Below are 20,304 nucleotides of genomic sequence, written 5' to 3'. Positions count from 1 at the left end.
GTGGGAGGAGGAGCAGATCAGAAATAGTCCCTTTCTGTGCCTAACTCATGAGAGATTACACAAATTTTTCCTGCAAGCACTTTTGATATAACTCTTGTGTAAGTAGAAGAGGTTTAGTGCCTCTTTAAAACGCACATGTGGCTGCTCAGTCAGGAGTAGTAGGCTCCCCCCCCTCCATTGCTTGGTCACTTTTGTTGCAATATGGGTGTGACTTTTGATGGAGCTCCCCCTCCCAGTTATGTCATTACTTCAGTTCCTTTGAATCAGAATAAAAAGTGCAGCAAACTTGAGGCTCATTTACTGCAGGCTTAACAGGCGTTGGGGCTTCTTTCTGTGGCTTGCAAGGATCTCTGGTTTTTGCAAGAAGCAATTCTGAGGAAAAAATGGCCAACTTCTCCTTATGGGCAACTTTTGGATTATGTTTGCTGAAGCTTTGTCTAACAGAGACACGTAAGTTTTGTATGAATGAAAACTCTTGTGATTGCTAATAAGCTTGTGCCTCTGGCAGCAGCAGCTATTCAGCCAGAGAGCTAACAGCTTCCTCGCGTCTGTCTTTTCTTTGTGAAAAGTTTTTTTTATTTGTTAAGAGTTACCAGAGATGCTTTCGAACTATAACCTTAGCTGTACAATCAAGGAAAGCTGTGTATTGCCTGTAAAGGGCAATTCCAGATATATAGAAAATGGGAATTGTAGATCATTAAAGCGAAGTCTAAACGAAGAACAGAAGTACATTCGGGAATTTAGAACAGCTCTGGTAAAGCTCCGTTTTACAACGTGACTGCTGTTAACTCACATACTTTGCTCTCCTGGCTGTGTTTTAGCAAGCGGAGAAGAGGAGTGGGGGAAGCCTCCCCCCTCACTCCAGCGAGTACAATAACTGTATTCTTGGGTTCACAGGAGCTGAACTAACAGCTAATATGTACCCGTTTGGACACAGGCACGCTGACCAGAAACAAAACTGCAACGATCTATGACTGAAATTTGGACAGCTTTTATGGCAGGCATGCCTGTTTCTGACTTCTTCAAGTTTCTTTGGGGTTGGCTGATAGACCAGAGCGCTAGAAGTGACCACAGAATTCAGCTGTTTATCAACCAGCTTTCTGTAGTTCAGTTACCTACCTCAAATATTTGTATTTGAAAATGAAATGTGTTAACAGAGGCAGAAAAACAAAACCCCTATGTCCAAAATGACAAAGGGCTCCTGTGATTTGACACGGTGCAGGCTGAACGCTGTTGGGGGAAGCAGCCGTGCTGTTAGCAGGCTCTCGCTGTGACAGCGACCGCCCCAGGCATCCTGCGGTGAGGGGTAACAATTATCCTTCTGCGTTATTTTTCCACTCGTCAGTTCCAGGACTCTACAGAATACATTTTTCATTGCTCTTGTCACCCAAGGGCTCTGTGCGTGTGTGCAATACGTGTATCTCTGGTTAGCTGGAGCAGCAGCAAGGACTGCCGCCAGCGCCATGGATGGATGGGAGTGCCAGGAGCCACCGTCCCAAGCACATCTGTGACAGCTGAAGGGCTCTCCTGGCTTTTCCCGCTAGAACAGTCTTCCAGGGAAACCAAAAGTGTCTTGCTAGCATCAGCTTTATGAACGAAACACTCAGAGAAAGGGTGGGGGTGCTGGACATGCATATGAAGTGTATCTGAAATGCATTTAAAAATTTGACTTAGTCTAGGTCTGTATACTGTATAAGGCTTATAATGTTTTGGTTACCACTTGCTCAACTGATTTTTCCTTTTTTAAGCTGCAAGGAGTGTCATAAGAGAGCAGGGTCTACACTTACTCTGGGAATAATACATTTTTACAGTAAGACATAAAAGAAAACCCATAACCTAGTGGGTTAGCCTTTAATGGCTTAGAAAGGTATTAATTATAGCTACAATATATTTTAGTTGGTGTGTGGTGCATTCCAACATGACTTTGTAGTCAGTAATGACTTCAAAGCAGCATTTGATGGGGATTTTCTTTTTTTAAATGAATATATTTACTGTACATCACAGAATACTGACCATTTCCTTTAGAACATACTTTGCTTGAAGAGCAAAATTCAAATCTGTTCCTGAGTTTTGATTCTTTTATAGCAGAATTTGACAAAACTGGAAGGTTCGTGGGACTATTGTTAATGTGGTTGCTAGAGGAAAGACCAGTTCTCTATGGAGGCTGGACCACATTTCAGAGCCCAGAAAAATGCAGGTGCTGACACTTTGCTTAATGGGGTTTCTGGGGGAGATTTTCCCCGGGGGCATTATGTATTTGTAAAAATATTCCTCTCAAAGTTTTCCTTGATTAACACAAAGCTGCTCTAAGAATTTTGGCCCCAAAACTGGAAGTAGTTGGAACGTACTGAGAAGAAAGGTGAAATGAAAAGTAAAAGAGGGAGAATGGGACCACCAGCGAGAGGGAGAGAGAAGCTTGGATATTAGCACTGGAGAGGTGGCCAGAGTTTGAGGACAAAGTAATGCTGTGAGAAAGGCTACTACAGCTATCAGTCAGTCACGGAGGAAGGGACTTGTCTGCCTTTTAGCTTATACATGTCATGTAAATTTGTAAATAAAGCAGTTTGAAGAAGCTCTTTGTGCTAGTTTATTTTCACATAGTCCTCACAGTGTGTATCTTGGCTATTTTCCCAAAGCTCTAAAGTAACCAGACTTTATTAAAGTTCGGTTGAACTGCCATCATCATTTAATGGGAAGGTTGTATATCTGCCCTTGGACTGCTCTCACAGGCAGAGCCAACAAGCCACGGCAGAAGGTTACAGTCTTTGGAGAAATGTTTCCTTCTCCTTCAGTCACTGTTGCCCACCACAGAGCAGCAGCATTACCTTGAGAACAGGAAGGCCTCAGAGGGAGGCTTGATGAGGGAAGACGGCATCCCAGAAGCGAGGAAAAACTTTTTAAGCAAAGTGCTTTTAAAACCGCTGGTAGTTCTAGCCAAGATTAAATGAAATGTTCCTCCATACCTCGCATGTCTTCTTCCAGAACTGTTCTCAGCCTTGAAACTGCAGTTTTTTATCCTATACGCACACGGGGTTCTGCTGTAGCAAGAACGTGCCAGAAGGATGAGATGGCCTGAGATGCTGGTAGACAAGTATAAGCAACCACTATAGTGAGGAATAAAAAGAGGTAGCAGCCGTCAAGTTAATGTATAATAAGAGCGGAGCCTGTAGAGATGTGAAAAGTGAGAAAAAGAAAAAAATGCATGAGCATGGTGAACATGGTGCAGGAAAAGATATTGATAGAATATTGGCAGATTAAAAAGCAGAGGGCAAACAACGCAATATGGCAATGTTGTCAGCGGAAAGGAGATGGTATTCAGACAGAGTGGCTAGACAGTAGCGGTAATTAGGTTTGGAAATAGGTTGCTAAGAGACATTGTTTTTATTAGATAAACACCTTTAACAGACAGTTTGGGTATTGCCGATTGGGCTACTGGATAACAAGATGGAGTAGAAGACCTCTGGTAACTATTTTGATGCAAGGATAATTTTAGTTCTGAGCGTAGTTGACTGGAGGTGGAATACACTACAGAGAAGCAGGGAAAAACAAATGTAGTGTTTCCTAAACACCAATATAGGAAGAAGACATGATAACTGAGCCCAAGAACTTGAGAGTTCTTGGGAATTGTAGGGTTGCTGTAACAGGGCTTCTCCATTTGCTTTCCATTCTTCCTGCCCTGCATTTCTATTCTGGCACTAATGAATAAGTGTTTGAAAGTACAGTAAGGATAGGAGAAGGCAGTCTGCACCTTCACACGATATGTATTCCATTATTTATAAAAATAAGGGTTTTTTTTTTAGAAAGGAATCGTTAAGTGAGAGAGCTGGAAGAGGTGATCCACCGACCTGTCCTCTGAAATTGCGTTTCCCAGCACCAAAACTAAATGTACATAATTGCCTGTGAATTTTAATTTCACAAAGAGGTTAATTATGAAACAAGCAGAAACAAATGCACCAATCTGACTGGCTTTAAAAAGAAAACAACATCATACTGGCCTAATTCATGCATTCAAAACGCGTAGTATTTTAGCATAAGCTGGTAACCAAGAGCAGGCTTTAATCAAATTTCGCTTTTCAGCACTAACTTGCAGTGTTAGAATACAGAAGTTTAAACTTCAAATTTAGGCAAGACAGAGATTGAGGATTTTGTCATCAGTATCTCTCTACTAACTATGTCATGGCTGATACTGAGTAAAACTCAGATCTCCAGCCTACTCATTTATTTTTGCCTTTAACCACAAGGGATTTTTTGTGATAAATCTAGTGGTTTGGATCATTCTGGATGGATTATGGACAACTGATAGTAGCTGTTGCCATTTTCCAGCCTAGGCCAGAAGCTCACTGGCTGTTAAAACACAGTTGTCCGTCGCTCCCAGGGAGGTAATAATCATTGCAAAGCCGGGCTTACAGCCACCAGACACTGCAGTTATCAGTGACCATTACGGCTATTGTTAATGCTGGTGGCAGAGAAGATTGTGGCAGTTCTGAATGTTTATCAGTTTCCTACCCATCAAATCACAGGCTTCTCTAGCCTGGCATCAGCAGTAGTATCAGTAGCAGCTGGCTGTAATTTTTCTCCTTGCTGCTGCTGGAGCTGACCCCACCCAAGGCAAGAAGGAGAAGTTCAGTGTATGAATGAATTTGCAGACAGTAACGTGAAATAACACATGACAGGGAGGGGGGGAGTTTCCTCAGTGAATCTTTTCAATCAGCCTGAAAGTTCATCTAATTGCAATTTAAAGTTCAAATGTCTGTAACTGTTTCCTGTCTACTGAAGTCTGCAATCCTTTTTGGAGTCTGCGCATACAATTAAGAACGTAATTGAACTCTCTACTGTGCCCACTGGCTTTGGGACTTTCCAGTTACTTTACATGACAACACTGATGTGTTATATAATGCAGCAATCGTATTCCTGTGCAATAAGCTTCAAACCCCCCATCACAAAACAGAAAAAAAGACTGAATGAAGTTGAGGAGTAGTCTATAATTTTAACAATTATATACATGGGAATACAAGCAACCACATGAATTCAAAGATTCACAGGGAAGACCTTAATTTAGCTTATATTTACAGTTGGAAAAATACATTACTTTTTTTCTTTTCTTCTAATGCTGACTGAACTAGACTTAGCAGTTAGAAGCTCTGAGACAGTGTTATGTCTTTGCAAAAACAAAAACAAAAAAAAAAAAAAAAAAAAAAAAAACCAAACAGACGTGCAGCAGCTGTGGTAAAACTCCTGTCTCTGTTTCTGCTAATGATACTGTTCCAAAAGCAACATGAGATGGTTATAAAAGAAGTTGCTGGGGTACAAGCTGACAGCTGACTAGGATAAGAATATTAACCAGTGATCATCAACTACACAGCTAGTATCTGTTTTTGTAAATAAGAAGCTGCCCTTGTCAGATCATATAAAGCAGTGCCACTAAAAAGGTGCTGTGACATAGCTTGTGTTGATTATGTATGTCTCACCGTTGCAGTGAGTTGGAGGCCCGCAGCAAAACAGGTTCTCAGAAGTGTATTTCCCTAGGGGGCTCTTTTATTGTTATTTTTGTTAGTAGATAGGTGTCTGTAAAGCAGCAGGGTGTGGCACGTGTGGGTAGATGCGATGAACAGTTTCTTGCAAGGTTCCCATGCGGACGTGAGATGTTAACCAGAGCTCAGCGTGCGAGCCATCCAGCACACCGTGGGCAGATGTGAGCAGCTCTGTCCAGGCTGCAAGCGAAAGGCTATCCACGTCGGGGTCAAGCGACGGGCTGAGCGGGCAGCCAGCCGGCGAGCGCACAGCTTGCTGCCGGGGAGGCTCATCAGCTGAGGACTGGCGTCGAGCTTGCCACAGCATCATGACTTCTGATGTTTTCAGAGAACAGGCAGAGCTCTCACGCACGCTCAAAACACAGACCACGTAAGCTTGCGTCTGCTCTTTCTACAACATGTAGTTGTCGTAATTCAACAGAGCCTTAAGAATTACTGTAATGGTAATGAGTAGTATTTACCTATCCTTCCTCATCTGCCAGCATATATCTTACAGACAGATAAGAATCGATATCGCTGTCTTGAGTAAAGAGACTAAAGAAGTGGCAGAGTAAGTCAGGATTAAAGCTAGAGGCAGCCAGATCTTCCAGAGTCCATCCCCATGCTCTGGGCGAAGCTTCTGTGTGAGGAATGCAAATAGTTAACTGGGCAGGTTTATGGGAAAGTATTTTTTGCCAATTATTAATGAATCATGTTTCTTTACAGTGAAGACACTGAGGGTGAGGCCTGAATTCTTCTCCAGGTTTTGCTTTCACTAACTTCCCTATTCTTCTTCCTCCTGCTTGATTAGATGACCTGCCTTAATTTTCACATCCTTTCCCTTTTCCATTAATTACTCAGCCATATAAGCATAGAAAAAAAGCTTCTTTTGCTAATGAGTCTTCAGATTTATAGATGCAGTTTTTCATCCTCTGCTCCTGAATATTGCTTACACCTAAATTTGACATATAGGAACATTTTTTAAACATAAATGCAGTAATGCATACTCTGTTGAAATCAATTTATTCAATAGCAGTCTCATAAAAAACAGATAAAACTTTTCGCTGTCTCTCTGGCATTTCTATCTTGTTTTATTGTGTGAACAATAGCTACAAAAGTACTGAAGACTGGCAGCTATTTTCTATTCAATAGCACTTGGCTCCTGTTAGACAATTGTGGATATGAAGTATAGTTTTCTGTAAAAGTTCTTATTCAGGACTGATCTTTTTATGATTGGGAAAGCTATTTTGCAAATGAGAACTGACCAAAATCTTTAATCCTACTGTGATACTGAACACTTCTTTTGGTTCAAGAACTTTAAAATGGATTTTATAATCAACTATAGAATGATATAATCATATTTGTCAGGTTTCTTTCCTGATTTAAGCAAGACTTCTAGTGATAACCATCGTTTGTCTACTTGAGATCAGTAGCTATTGGAGGTATTTGTACATAAAAGTTTGGTACTTAGGGAAGACTCAGTGCTAAGAGATGTAAAGTGACTTGCTCAAGGTGACCCAGTAAGTCGGAGGAACCAGGGCCTCCCCTTGTAGCGTGAAGGTTGGCCACCAGGCCATGCCGCCCCCCCTTCGCAGCTTGGCAGTCCAGACAAGTTTTCGGGTGTCACTGTGCAGCAGCTGCGTGTAGCCAGTTGGTAGCCAGGCATATCTTTTAAATGTCCACACCTTCTCTTGAACTGATTGATCAGTGCTAAAAGGAGTTTGGTACAATTACTTTACAGTCAGCTGTTATTTTTTCCATTTCCCTCACCTTTTTTTCTGTTTTCTTCATTAGGCCATGGCCATCTACCTGTGGCATGTGGCTGAAGCAGTAAAATACATTTGGTAGCCTCTTATCAGCCAGTGTCCCTGGCAGACGGTTAAATCCAATGCATGCAGTAAAGTTTTTACTCAGCACTTTACTTATGCTTAGGCATCTGTAAGCAAAATGACATACAGAGAAAAATAGAGACCAAGTTCTTCCAAGGGCCAGGCCTCAAAGAAGACTAGAAAGATGAGAAAATTCTCCTGTTCATGCTCTTGTGATTTCCTTTTGATTTCAGCCCCCTGTACTGGTAAATCTGACTTGCTGTCATTGTGTTCAACATTAAGCCAATAGGGCAGGAGCATCCAGTGACTTCAGAAGAGTAGCGCTAATAAAATGTCATTCTTCTACTGCAATACCATGTGTCATTTTGCCTTCTTGGGTGGAGCAAAAGCATAAAACTCCTCTAGCACAGAAAACATGTTTTGCTTGAAATTTCATAGTGAGCTACTAAACTCTAAAACCGATCTTTCTGAGAATGTAACAAACCCATTTTGTAGCCTACAGAGAATAAATACATTTTCCAAAGCTCAAGCTGGGCAAAATGCTCAATATATGCTGTAGCACCTTAAACATTTTAACTGGATATCAACATGTGTCTGAGATGTACTCCTTCCAATTGTCATCTGCTGGATCCTTCCTGGTGATGTAGAAGAAGAACTTAAGTTCTTCTTGAAAAAGAACTTGAAGTTTTATGCACTGTCAGTGTATCTCTTCAGAAACAGGTCATGTTCCTCATGACGTTTTGTTCTTTGTAGTCCTTATTTTTCTTGCCTTACATGAAGTTCATACAAGTGTTAAAACATTTGGGCTGGAAGGAATAGCTGTCTCATCAGCATGGTTGCAATCAGACTGAATGTGTTTAAACTATCATAGAACTTGAAATTTCAAGTTTGAGTATAGTGTTATTTAACACAATGAAGATGAGCTTAGGTAGGGTGAAACAAGTGAATTGACAAATATGCTGATAGCGGACAATGGTAACTAGCTTTTTTGTAGCTCTTTAGATGTCAGTGATTTTACCCCCGGTTCACAGATAGAAAAACAAAGAGAAAGTAGGGGGATTAAGTCACCCAACAAGTTAGACACAGTCAGAAAAAATATTTTCTCCTAAGTCCCAGTCTGGTGTTCCATCAACAAGATTAGTGCTTCTTTGCTTGAATTTCAGAGAACAGCTATGATTTCACACTCAGGACTATTTGAGCTGAAATAAGCATTGTTAGTACTCATAAGAAAAAAAAACACAAACATTCTTCTTGTGGTGTGGAAGTGAACAGGAGTGCAGAGGACCAGGGTCTTATCTCGGATGCTGGTCCCTTAAAAACTCAAGTTAGCACAGGGTCCCAGAAACTCTCCTCGGTTACTAGCTGTTAAGTAATCTGCTACTGAGCTGGACTGTGCAACACTTATTTCAGTTGGGCAATCCATGTGAGAAAATACTCTTGCACGTGTTTCTCTATGAGCAACAGCTAAATATTTCCTTAATTTTTATACACCTGTGCAACCCACTGTTTGCAGACCAGCACTGAATTTATTAACAGTATCAGTTAGATACTTTACTTAACTTTATTACTCATACTCTGAGTGCTCAAGTCATATCACTTTGTCAACATAACCAGTCACAATTATATGTATCACTGTTGACTCACAGGAAATTCAAGAACAGCAACTGCAAGACAGCATATTAACACCTTTTCTTCCACCAAGAAAACCGTGATACAAATAAATCCACCATGATAACCATAACAACACATTAATATCCTAATTTGAGTTGGCCTTTTGCTTTTTATCTTACTAGTTAGGTATCTTGAGTTGATTACTATGCACTCAATATCTCCCATCCTTTTAGAACATACAGATTTAAGAGTCGGGAAAATTAGCCATTTTTCAAGCATTGATGTAGTAAGGTGAGTCTAAGACACTTTCAGACTGTTCAGGAGAGACAAGTGAGATCTATTTACAGTGCCTAGTTATAGATCCCCTGGATGAGTTGTTCCTTTCTGCATCAGCTACTTCTGCAGTTCCTAAGAGAGATCTCTGTTTTCTGTAAAGAACTTCCCTTTTTACTTCTTGCAAGTACGTGATGAGATCTCGTCACTTCTGTTTTCCGAGTCTTTCACTGGCTTCCTTTCCTTCTCAGTTCTGATGTAAACTTCCTAGTCTCAATCCATCTTTGGTAGTGGATATAGCTCACTGATAATATTCATCATCAGGTGGTAATAACTGGTCACGTGAGAACAGAAGTTTTGACTACTGTATTTACTGATACCTTCAGTGAATTTTGCTTCAAGAATGTAAGCAGTTTTCCTTGAAAAAAATATGTCCTGATGCTTTACCAATAAGAAATTACTGTTTTTCTAGGAAGTACTCTTTATGCCTGATTCAGCTATATCTCATTCAAATAAAAGATGACTAGGGACAACAAGCATCACGGCAGAATCATTTGGCTCCAGAATGGTTCCAGCACTTCTGTGAGACAATGGTGCTTCACCATTGGGGGGCTCTTACATTCAAGCAGTAGTGCACTGGCCTCATGTATCTTCAATTCTTAAGTGTGTACTTTTTCACTGTAACCATGATGCTAACAGAAGTCAGGTGAAAATGCTGATTTATTTTACATGTATTGCTACCTATTCTTAGCTTATTGCTAATCTTATTGCTACTTTATCTTTTAGGAAAATATAAAATATCATCTGCTGCAATATAACTATTCCATCTTTTTTCACTTTTCGATTGCTTGAGAATCTGGATGTGCTTTCTTTTTGCTTGTTTCTTTAATGTAGGGATTTGAATTCACACAATACTAAGACCAAAGCACACAATTATTTCTGCTATCTTTGAAATAGCAACATCATTATATATAATTACAAAATCTAGTTGTTAAAAATACTTTATTCCTAAAACAATTTTGAAAAAGATTCAGAATTAGGATTGTAAGAATTATTAAAGAAATAAAACTCATCATCTAGCTTGGATACAAATAGCCTACATGCATCTTAGGAAAATTTCTTGCTAGTCAGTATTTTCAATATAAGTTTTAAGATTCTTGAAACTGTAATTTTCCAGAGGCATGAATTCATAAAGGTGCTAGAGTCTGGAAACACTTTTGCCACCAAAAATTCCAGTAGAAATTGTCTGCTGGCCTAGGCATTCTAGTGATAGCTTGTGTGATCCTTGTCCTTCTGGTGTTGGGAAAAACAGGAGGGAATAGAGGGCATGACAGTGTTTTCTGTCATCCTGATAAGCTTGCACTGATTTAAGGTAGCACAAGAGCTTCCCAGTTGACTTCTATAGACCTGAGATAAGACTTAATTAGGTAGATTGTGTTAATCATTGCATGTTCTTGTACAAAGTAGTCATTCCAAAAGATGACTTTTTGGTGGACCCAGGCTTACTGCAGATCCCAAACAACATCTTTCTGCTGATGAAAATCTCAAGTTTCTTTGCTTTTCACTCATTCTGTCCTTAATATTTCCAGAATTACATTCCAAGGTCTTCAGCAAGTGACACTGAAATGTGCATTTCATGAGTTTAATTTTCAATACAACTACTTCAATAGTATGTAGTATGCTTCCCGGTGTTCTTGGAAGTCCCATGGTTGCCATCCATTCCATTCCATTCCATTGGGAATATACTCATGCCTTGATGCTCCCTGGGTTATTATGGAAAGGAACAAACTGATATCAAACCACTCTCCACCTCTGAAAATGCAGTAGCTTGTACACCAAGCTGGATATGCATTTTTTTTCTCTGGGACCTTTCATTTTTGGCTGTGAATTAAGCTTTGTTGAGGCTTCGGACTTCTTCCGTGATCTGTTCCTCAGAGAATGCTGTCTTGCTTCCAAGATTGGAAAGATCCAAAGATCTTTACTTTCTCTTTCATATCCAGCATCTCTGATCTCATCAGGTCATGCCATTTGGAAAGTCCTGTGAATAGCAATAACCATACAGCACAGTTAGCAGAACTTTATTCAAAATCCCATAATGGCAAGAGGGCAAGGTCTCAATGTACCATCACAAAGTGAGTCAGCCACTTTTTCTGACCATTGAGGCTGGTAAGTAGTTCCCTTCAGTCTTCACTCATGGTTTAGTTACCATTCAGCATAGTCAGCTGAAATCTGCATGCCTCAATCACACATTTGGGGGAGTCCTTACCATTAGAAGCCAGTGTGCAAAGTCACGCTATCATACGCAATCTTTGAATAATGAACTATCAACAACTGCAAGTCTGTAATCCAGTAGGAAACCAACAATAACAAACCACCGTGCATAGTCCCATGGCTGTAAGAAACCACATGAAAATAATATGATCTATGCAAGACATTGATCAGAAATAAGTCAACAGATGTGGCAGCCTTGATTATCCCACTTGAAAAAACCACATGGATAAAAAAGAATGTACAGAAAAATGCACAAGAAGGAAAGGTGTTTAAGTGCTTTGGCAGGAAACTAGATGGCAAATTTTTACCTTAAGCTTTTAAGGAGTGAAACAGTGAGGGGAGAATGTCCCAGTACCTTCCTTTTCTCCATTTTTAGGACATAATATCCAGACATCCATTCTTTCTTTCTTTTTTTTTCCCTAGTTGGGTTGTGTAAGTGGTTGGCCAAAAACTAATCCAATAGTTTTTTTAGGATTATGCTTGTTCTAATGAACACAAACATCAGTGTTTATTCCTTTTGCCTATTCTCCAGAATTTGAGAATGCAGATGATGCTATACTTTATTCTGCTTTTTCTGTGTGAAAATCACAAATATTCAAAAGTAGTGTTTTACCCATATTTAAAACTGCAAAGTCATAAGTATACGAGGATTCTAGATTTAGATACACTTGAAATTCCAAAAAATCTTGATGGTCTAAACTATTTCAGCTTAAGTCCAATACTGCAAAGTTACACCTATATTTTTAATCTGAGAAATTCCTGCTGAATTTAGTATGGTTCGTTAAATCAGGCATTAAACTGGAGATTTCAGTTCTGCAGTTTGATGCTGTAATTGTTTCTTTGCCAGATACAATGGATTACTGGACAGTGTTTTAATGAATATATAGCTAAGAACTATGTTCCCCATTGAAGTGTTTAAAATTGTGCTGCTCTGCCCTATTCTGTAATGTACCTCCTTGCAAATTCTAACAGGGAACTTCTGTAAAAAGGGTTACGTTTTGGCTCAATTTTCCCAGACATTCGAACAAAATGGAGAAAAGATGTGAAAAAAAGAAAGTGCAAAGGAGTTCATCTGCATTGCGGAGAAGCTTTGCTGGAATAAGCATGACTCTCTGCTGTTCGGGCAGTTCTCTCCATCCTGCCATCACTCGTTCCTAGGAAGTTGGCACGGGTCACTTGTCCTTTGACATGTCTGTCTTTTTGAGACATATTCTAGGCAGCCTTGCTCTGTTTAGTGTGTCTGCTAAGCTAATGTTATCTTTGTGTTAATTGGCTGGCTTTCAGAGCTTTTAAAAAATTCTCGAGGTTCTTTTCTCTGTTGTTTTACTGTGAAACAGCCTTGTTAAAATCAACAGATATTCTTTTTATTGAATGTCTCTTTTCTTTTTTTTTAATTTTGATCGTTGCTTTCTTTTGCCTAACAAATTTATTGTACAAATAAGTTTAAAATATTTAGATACTTACTAGAGGTTCTCATGTATAACTTGGAGGAGCAGAGGATGTATAGGAAACGCTTATTCACCCGTGTCTTCTTTTTTTTAAGTTTAGATTTTTTTTTACTAAGAAATCAATTTTTTTTTTCAATGTTGTATGAAAAATTGCTCCAAACAGCAGCTGGGGTTATTATAGAGTAGCACACTGCAAATAATTAGAGTTCAAAATCTGTCGTTCAATTGGATTTGTTGATTATATGTCTGATTTTGTATGAATTTATTACCTGATTCAGGTTTCTCATGACTTGACAAACCTTAAATAGAGACAGAATGCAAAAGTTGTAAAAGGCTGATAAAATAACAATATAGTAGTTCTTTGCTCTTACAGCTTTTTTATCAGTACATCTTAAATCACTTTCATTAAGGAGGTTGATTGCAAACTGAGGTGCAAATATGAATCTTGTGCAGGTTATACCAGCAGGTCAGTAGTAGAGCAGGGGATAGACATCAGTCCGTCTTAGCTTCAGGCAGGGATCTGCCTGCTGAGCAACACTGTCTCACCTGCTTTCATCCCAAATGACTAAATAATTTACTTTCACAGTCAGTCACTGATCAGACTCCAACTATTATTCACTACCTTTAGTTTCATGTTCACCTGGATTGCATGGACCTGATCCCAACTGATTCTCTTCGCAATCCCTGTTAGTCAGTCTTTGGGATTAGACGACTCCTTATACAGCCTGAAGCTTTCCTAGTATCGACAGTGATGATTATGTTTTCATCATTTCTCGGGGGACACATCTGATAACTGTCTAATTCCAGGACTGTGATTTCACTGCCGGCAACGTGAAATGTGGAGCATTGAAGTGCTCCACAGCTGTGCCATGTTCTGATGCAGTCTGAAAGCCTCCATTCCACTATTGGGTGAAACTGTTACAAATAGAATAATATTAATGTCAGCAGCGAGGAAGTTTATAAAGTGATGACTCTGTATAGGCTCACTCAGGATGTTTACAGAGCAATAGTTGCCAAGCAGATAAAGCATGTTTGGAAGATGCATTAGCAGATTTTTTTTCTTCCTGCAGCAACTGCTGAGGAATTAAACATATTTCTGGTACCTCCTTGCGTTTTTAGTGACTCTATGAATACTTCACTCAGTAATAGTGCCCCCTACCCGTTTCCTAAAAGTAAATTAGTAATCAGGAAAGCTTCTGGTTTAAAAGACCTAATACATGTGCCTGTCAGCAAACACATGCAGAAACAATCACTTTGGTGGCCAGTGAACAGATTTGTTAAGAAAAACAATTTACAAGAAAGTTAATTAAATAATTAAACTGCTTGAGCTTTGTTCCACGTCCGTTTTCCAGTGCGCACTTACAGAAGAAGAGAGTATATAGAGTCTAAAAATAGCATAGAAGTGTAAGGAAAACTTACCAACATTTGATGGATAAAGGATATCCTACTACTATGTTTTATTCTCTGCTGGCTACTGTTTATATCCCCAGCCGCATCTCTTCTTTGTTTGTCTTTCTCTTCCTTTCCGAGATCCACCTGAGTCCACTTGGCTCTCTGGGCTAGCAAGGCTACGTCTGCACTTTTTATGTAGCTAGCTGCATGCAGGGAAGTCATGAAGCTGCCATCCCATTTGCCTTCTCAGCTCAAATAGGACAAAGAAGGTGCCCAGATATAACTGGATGTAGGAACAGCCTTGACTCAACTTCAGAGCAAGGCAGGATTTTGTACCTTCAGCTCTATGGAGCGATAGCTTCACTTCTTTGTCACCACACCACACTATTGGGAAAATGTTGTCTCTGTTTCTAGTGGGCAGTCCTTGCAGTATGCAGGTAAGGCTGCTTTGAAATGCGTTCCTTCACATTATGGTCTTTTAAAAGCCAGATGCGCAGAGAATTTTTTTTTTCTGTTGTTGTTGATCGGCAATTTTTTATATATGTATCTATGATTTTTCTCTCCCATGCAAAGTTTCAAAGTCTAGAAACATTTTCCTATGCCAAATTGAAATGAGATATGAAATATAAAAGCTTTCTACAAGGAAATTTTACACTAGCTCCCTTAAAACAATCTACTTTTATTGTAACCCTGTAAACATTTTAATTTACCATTTTCTTTCATGCATGCAAACTAATTAATTAGATTTCAGAAAGAAAAGTAGTTTCAAAATGAAATGCAAAACTTTTGTTGTGTCTAAGTATCTACAAGGGATACATAGAAAACAAGGGTTATTCTCACTGAATCTGGAAGTGTATTTCCTATAAATCACTTTAGGTTTCACAATTTGGCATTAGCCCAAGGAAAGTATTTCATCTGACAACTCCCAAGAATTTGTAAGACTTTTCCTGTAAGCCAGCCATTATCTGAAGAGACCTTGTTTATCGTGTAGGTGGCTTTTTTCCAAGCTTGTTAAAGTCTCAGCTTTCTGTTGAGAATGGTGACTAGCAGAGCAAGACTATCATGGTCGGCAGAAAGGAAAACATCGCCCAGGCGCACTGAATCACTGTACACATTGCTTGATCAGTGGCACATTTTTGTTGAGTTGGTGAAGGGCTGCAGTATCGTAGACACATGCTTGCTCAACCCTGTTGGAGCCTGTAGAATTCGACTTCAGAATTTTGATCAGTATGCGGTCATCTCTGTTCAGGCTCAGATTTTCCCAGTACGCCTTCCTTTCCCCAACCAGCCCTGAGGGATTCGCATATAGGTGTGTTTTAGTGATGTTGACACGTGTCTACTACTGAGATTGGGACAAATGAATCATTTTGCATAATGGAGCAAACAGCTATCCAGTGGTTTTCATCACTACTGACCTGGGCTTTAGTCCAACTTCTGACATAAAGGTGGAAGCCTCTGTATCCTATTACAGTTGGCTGCACTGTGAATTCCTCTACTGAATGATTTTACTAATATACTTCAAAGAAAGAGTGGACTGTACAGGAAATAGTAATGCCATCAAGGTCAGTGTGTATTGTAGTGCATTAGGCAATGACTGAATATTATTTTTTGTATATTGTAGTTCTCCCGGATGCCAAAATGGCGGTAATTGGATAATCTTAGTATTTCTGCTAACAAAATGTTTTGACTTCTGAAATGTTTTGTGAATCCATGTCATAGGAGATTTTGTATTCAGAGGGCATTTCCACTACTCAGGAGTGAAATATGCGTTCTTATTTAGCCATGAGGTAGGTTTTTTTAAGAATTTTTGAAAAATACAAGCATCCACTGGAGATAGCGCTGAACTGAGAGCCAAGACCTGACATGTCCAGACCTCAGGAAAGGCTAGGAATCTTATGATCCAATTTCTAGATTTAACGGGGGATGAATCAAGGTCACCCAGGCCCCTTTCAAAGAAATTTTAATCTGTTTCCACAATGTCACTTTTCTCTCATTCATCACTAGCATGCATTAAAACAGATGATAATGTTAGAAAGCTAGATATCAGTGCTAAACCAGGATTATGAGAATATGAGATACTATGTATACCTGCCCAGGGCTTAAAATCTGTTTAATAAATCTAGAGCAAAGCTCTTGCAATAAACTAGGAGTAAAATCTAAATTCTATTAAAGCAAACAGAGCATGAAAAATACCTGCACCTTCAAGACCCTAGTTCTGTTTTTGTTTTCAGCCCTCATTCAGCACATCCTGGTTACCTCAATCATCTTGAACCACAAACCAAAAAGGAAAATCCCCATGAGAACAGCACACTAACACTTCCTGGTTTCCATGCAATGCAGTGTGGTTTTACCAAGAAGTCTGTTAACAACCATATGTCTAAGTACTCTTTTAGCAGGCTTTCAGCAAAGCAGAGCAAGGTTGTTGCAAATCTTCTTCCACTTCAGTTGCTTTGATATGTCTTTGCAGTTATTAAAATAACATGTTTTTGAATATAAGACAGTATCCTCCTTGAAAATGAAACCACTGGGTATTGTTTCTTGAAAACGATGAAGAGCAGAGAGCAATACGTAACACACAGAGTGGATTGAAAATCTTTATGGAAAAGTGACTCCAGTGGGAAGAGTTTTCATGACACAGCAGCACTCATTATGAGAAAGGATGGAAGAGCCAGGGAAAGGGGAGATTGCAGCAGGCTTCTTACTGTAACAGCTCCTAACAAGCCTCTGCTACTAATAAGCTGAGGGTAACTCATCCTTTCATGAAAGTGCAATGCTCTTTAGTCTGTCTCTGCCAACTAAATCACACAAGTGGGCTCTTGGGAGCAAAGCATCTGTGGAAGTGGAGATAGTGATTTTGGCAGAATAGCTTTGATCCAGAAGCTGAGTAGGCAAAAGCCTAACAGCTGTAGGTGCAAGGTATGAAGCCTTCACAAGATGTTGCAGATGACAGACTGGTTTAGATGCAGGAAGAAGGGCAACAGCAGAGGAGGGATTGCCAAAGAAGAACATGGAGCTGCTTTCTGAATACCTCTGGATGAGAGAAAGCGGAAGGGCTGGGAGAGAGGCAGAGCACCAGAAATCCCCGGAAAGGCAGGGAGAAATGGCCTGTGTGAAAGTTAATGCCTTCCACACTCACTAAGCTGAATGGTGGCCCAAGGGCATTCCATGGCTTTGGTTTGAATCACCAAAGTCTCATGGTCTGGATGAAATTAATGATGATGACAATTCAGGAATGCTTAGTACTTTTTTCCCATTTTAAGAACTATTTTAAAACAATACTGCCTTTCAGCTAGAGCAAATCACATGGATGTCAGGGAACCATCGTGGCCCTGCCAACCCCCACAGCCTGCCAGCTATGAAAAGTACGACAGAAGGAAACATTTGGGTGCTGCCTCTGACTCTGCTGTGAGTCCATTTAGAATAGGACCCTTTGAAACGTCAGGAAAGCTGAAAGGATCAGTAGTAGTTCAGCACATGGTTGTATGTTGCCCCGGCTGTTGAAACGTGGAAAAAGAAGTCTTTTACATAACTGTATTGAAGCCAGCTGAGTTACGCTAGTAAAAAAATAGACTCCAAAAGTAATGGGTTTGAACCTTCCTACACTACTGGAAAAGGTGGAATCTGTGTTTGGATTTGGATTTGGCAAACCTGTTTATTCCTTAGCTCCCAATTAGACTACAGTCCTTAGCATGGAAAAAAAGCATTAGAGATATTAATTAAGGTGTATAATAGATTTTATATTGATATAGCTACCAACTTTTCATTAAGTCAATTATTAAGGGTCCATATTATCTGTAGATTAAAATATGGAACCTTTAATTATGAAATCTGAAGTTCTCATTTTGGGTTCTATGAGTGACTATGCAGCTTTAGGGAATGTACACTGCATCTGTATTTTGCTGTTTTTGAAATGTAGTGGTTATTACTTTCCCAGAAGAGATGTTTGGTTATGCTTTCAGAGACTGGAGCACTGTGCATTGCAGGTACTGCTGCAGTCATTCTTTGATGCTCCCTGCTTTCTGAAGAGCATCTATACTGCAAAAGTGTTGCAAACATTTTTAATAGGAGAAGACCCTCAAAAGAAGTATGCTGTCTCGACATTACATTAGGGTGAAGTGCTAAACAATTGGGTAGCCTCAAAACCAGTTTTGCATAGGATTGCTACATTTCTCCCTGGTGTTTCCTGAACAACCATGTGATCTTGTGCACTGCGTGAGTGGGGCTTTCTGAGCTTTGGCTCTTCTCTGTATGCACAGTGCAGATGGTCAGCATGTGTGTAGTAAGCCCTGAAGTGTCCCAGTGTACAGTATGTACACTGTAGGCAAGGCTGAACATTTCTTGGGAAAATGTTAACGTGCATTGCTGTAGCCCGCAAGTAGTTCCAGTAAGTTTATTTGTATAAAGCAGCCTATTTATTTTAACAGTTGGAGTTTAAGGAATTAGTTACCTAACAAATGAGACTCCTGCTGTGACTGGATCTCTGGGTAACATGTAATAGTATTTTTTAAGCCATAAATGGGCTGAGATTTGATGACAGCTGAATCAAATTCACTCTGGTTAGCTTCACTTAATATTTCAGTGCATATGGGATGAGTTGCAAAATTAAAATGCAACCCAAAGCAAGTGGATATGGTATCTGCTTTCACAGTGAAATTTATCCAGAAATGAGCCTAAGTTCACTGGAACAGATGTTGATGTTCTAAGCAAATCTAGTTTCAGAACCACTGGGCTTGTTGCTTTCAGTTACTCTTAATAGATCTTTGTGATGTGATCCTTGAATTTAACATTGTCTTGATTGTTTAATTATTAAGAAATTTAGGCCTGTCTTACTGTACGGGGGAGAGAAGCAAGAAGGGAAAAAATAAAGAGAAGACAGCCTTTTCCTGTCTAGCTCATTTATGCTTAATACAGCTACTGACTAGATAGCTTGCAAAATAATACTGCACTTTGAATCTGGAACATTCAGATCCAAAACAGAAGTCACTTACACAGCAGATGTGAGGGAAGTTCCATTTCATAGCAACAGTAGTGGGACATATTTTTTGTGCAGAGTAAGCTATTAGTTGCATTGTCATAAGACAGCTGCTGGGATCTAACATGGTAGGTCTGAACATCTGTTGACTACATTTATGATTTCTACGTACCCATTTCAATGCTGTTTCAATTATGTTGTACCATTCAGTGAGAGGTGTGGCTGCAGAACATCGCTACTCCATCAGCTAGCCTCAGGCCAATGGTGCAAAAATCTGTGTCTTGCACTTGTGGAAGCACTATAACTATTTTTGAATTGTGTGTGGAAGCACTTGCTGATACTGGCATTGCTCTTCAGACTGCAACTGAGTCTTATATCTAGACATTAAGTTCTCCAGGAAAGGAAAGTGTATTTGTTGGCATCCTTTTCCTTCTGTATCATGTACATGCTCTTTATTCTTGCGTTTAAAGCCCCTTGTGATATGACTGTCATCAGACGAATTTTGGTAGAACTGTTTTCCCTGCAAGAAAGCGGTTGTGTCAAAATAAAGACATTTTGAGAAAACATGATAGTCTTGCCAGAATTAAAAAAAAAAAAAAAAAAAAAAATCAGCCTCTTGGTATTTTTATAAGAGATGATAAAAAGCCTATTATGAACTGTAATCAACAAAACTTATAAACAGCTAAAGTAGTGTAAATCAGTTTTATCCAAAGAAAATGTTTTTGTCAGCCTAATTTTGGGGAAAAAAGAGTTATTTTTTTGGCATCCTTTTTGTGGAAATGCAATGCAAGTGTGCATAAGGATTAATTCTGTTGTCTATGGTAAGAAGTGTTTAAGATTGGGTTTGAGCTCCTTTGGACAAATAATCATTAGCCTACTGGACTACTACCTATCCTACAAATAATGATTGTGTTGTCACACACCATACAGTTTGCATCTGATTTAGTACTTTGTCTCCCTGATTGTTTCCTGTTACCTGTGGAAAGAAACATTCCTTG

The 20,304-nt window shown here is 39.5% G+C and overlaps 1 protein-coding gene across 1 annotated transcript in view; it reads left to right on the top strand.

The window, feature by feature from the left end:
• Positions 1-272: 272 nt before the first annotated feature.
• Positions 273-20,304, top strand: part of CD44 (CD44 molecule (IN blood group)) — a 59,375-nt gene continuing 39,343 nt past the window's right edge. The window contains exon 1 of the mRNA XM_062576281.1: positions 273-450. Coding sequence (XP_062432265.1) covers positions 384-450 — 67 coding nt within the window. The 5' untranslated portion in view covers positions 273-383. The remainder of the gene's footprint in view (positions 451-20,304) is intronic.

This window comes from Rhea pennata, chromosome 5 (assembly GCF_028389875.1).
Source record: "Rhea pennata isolate bPtePen1 chromosome 5, bPtePen1.pri, whole genome shotgun sequence".
Classification (NCBI taxonomy): Eukaryota; Metazoa; Chordata; class Aves; order Rheiformes; family Rheidae; genus Rhea; species Rhea pennata.
This window is presented reverse-complemented; position numbering and strand designations above follow the sequence as displayed.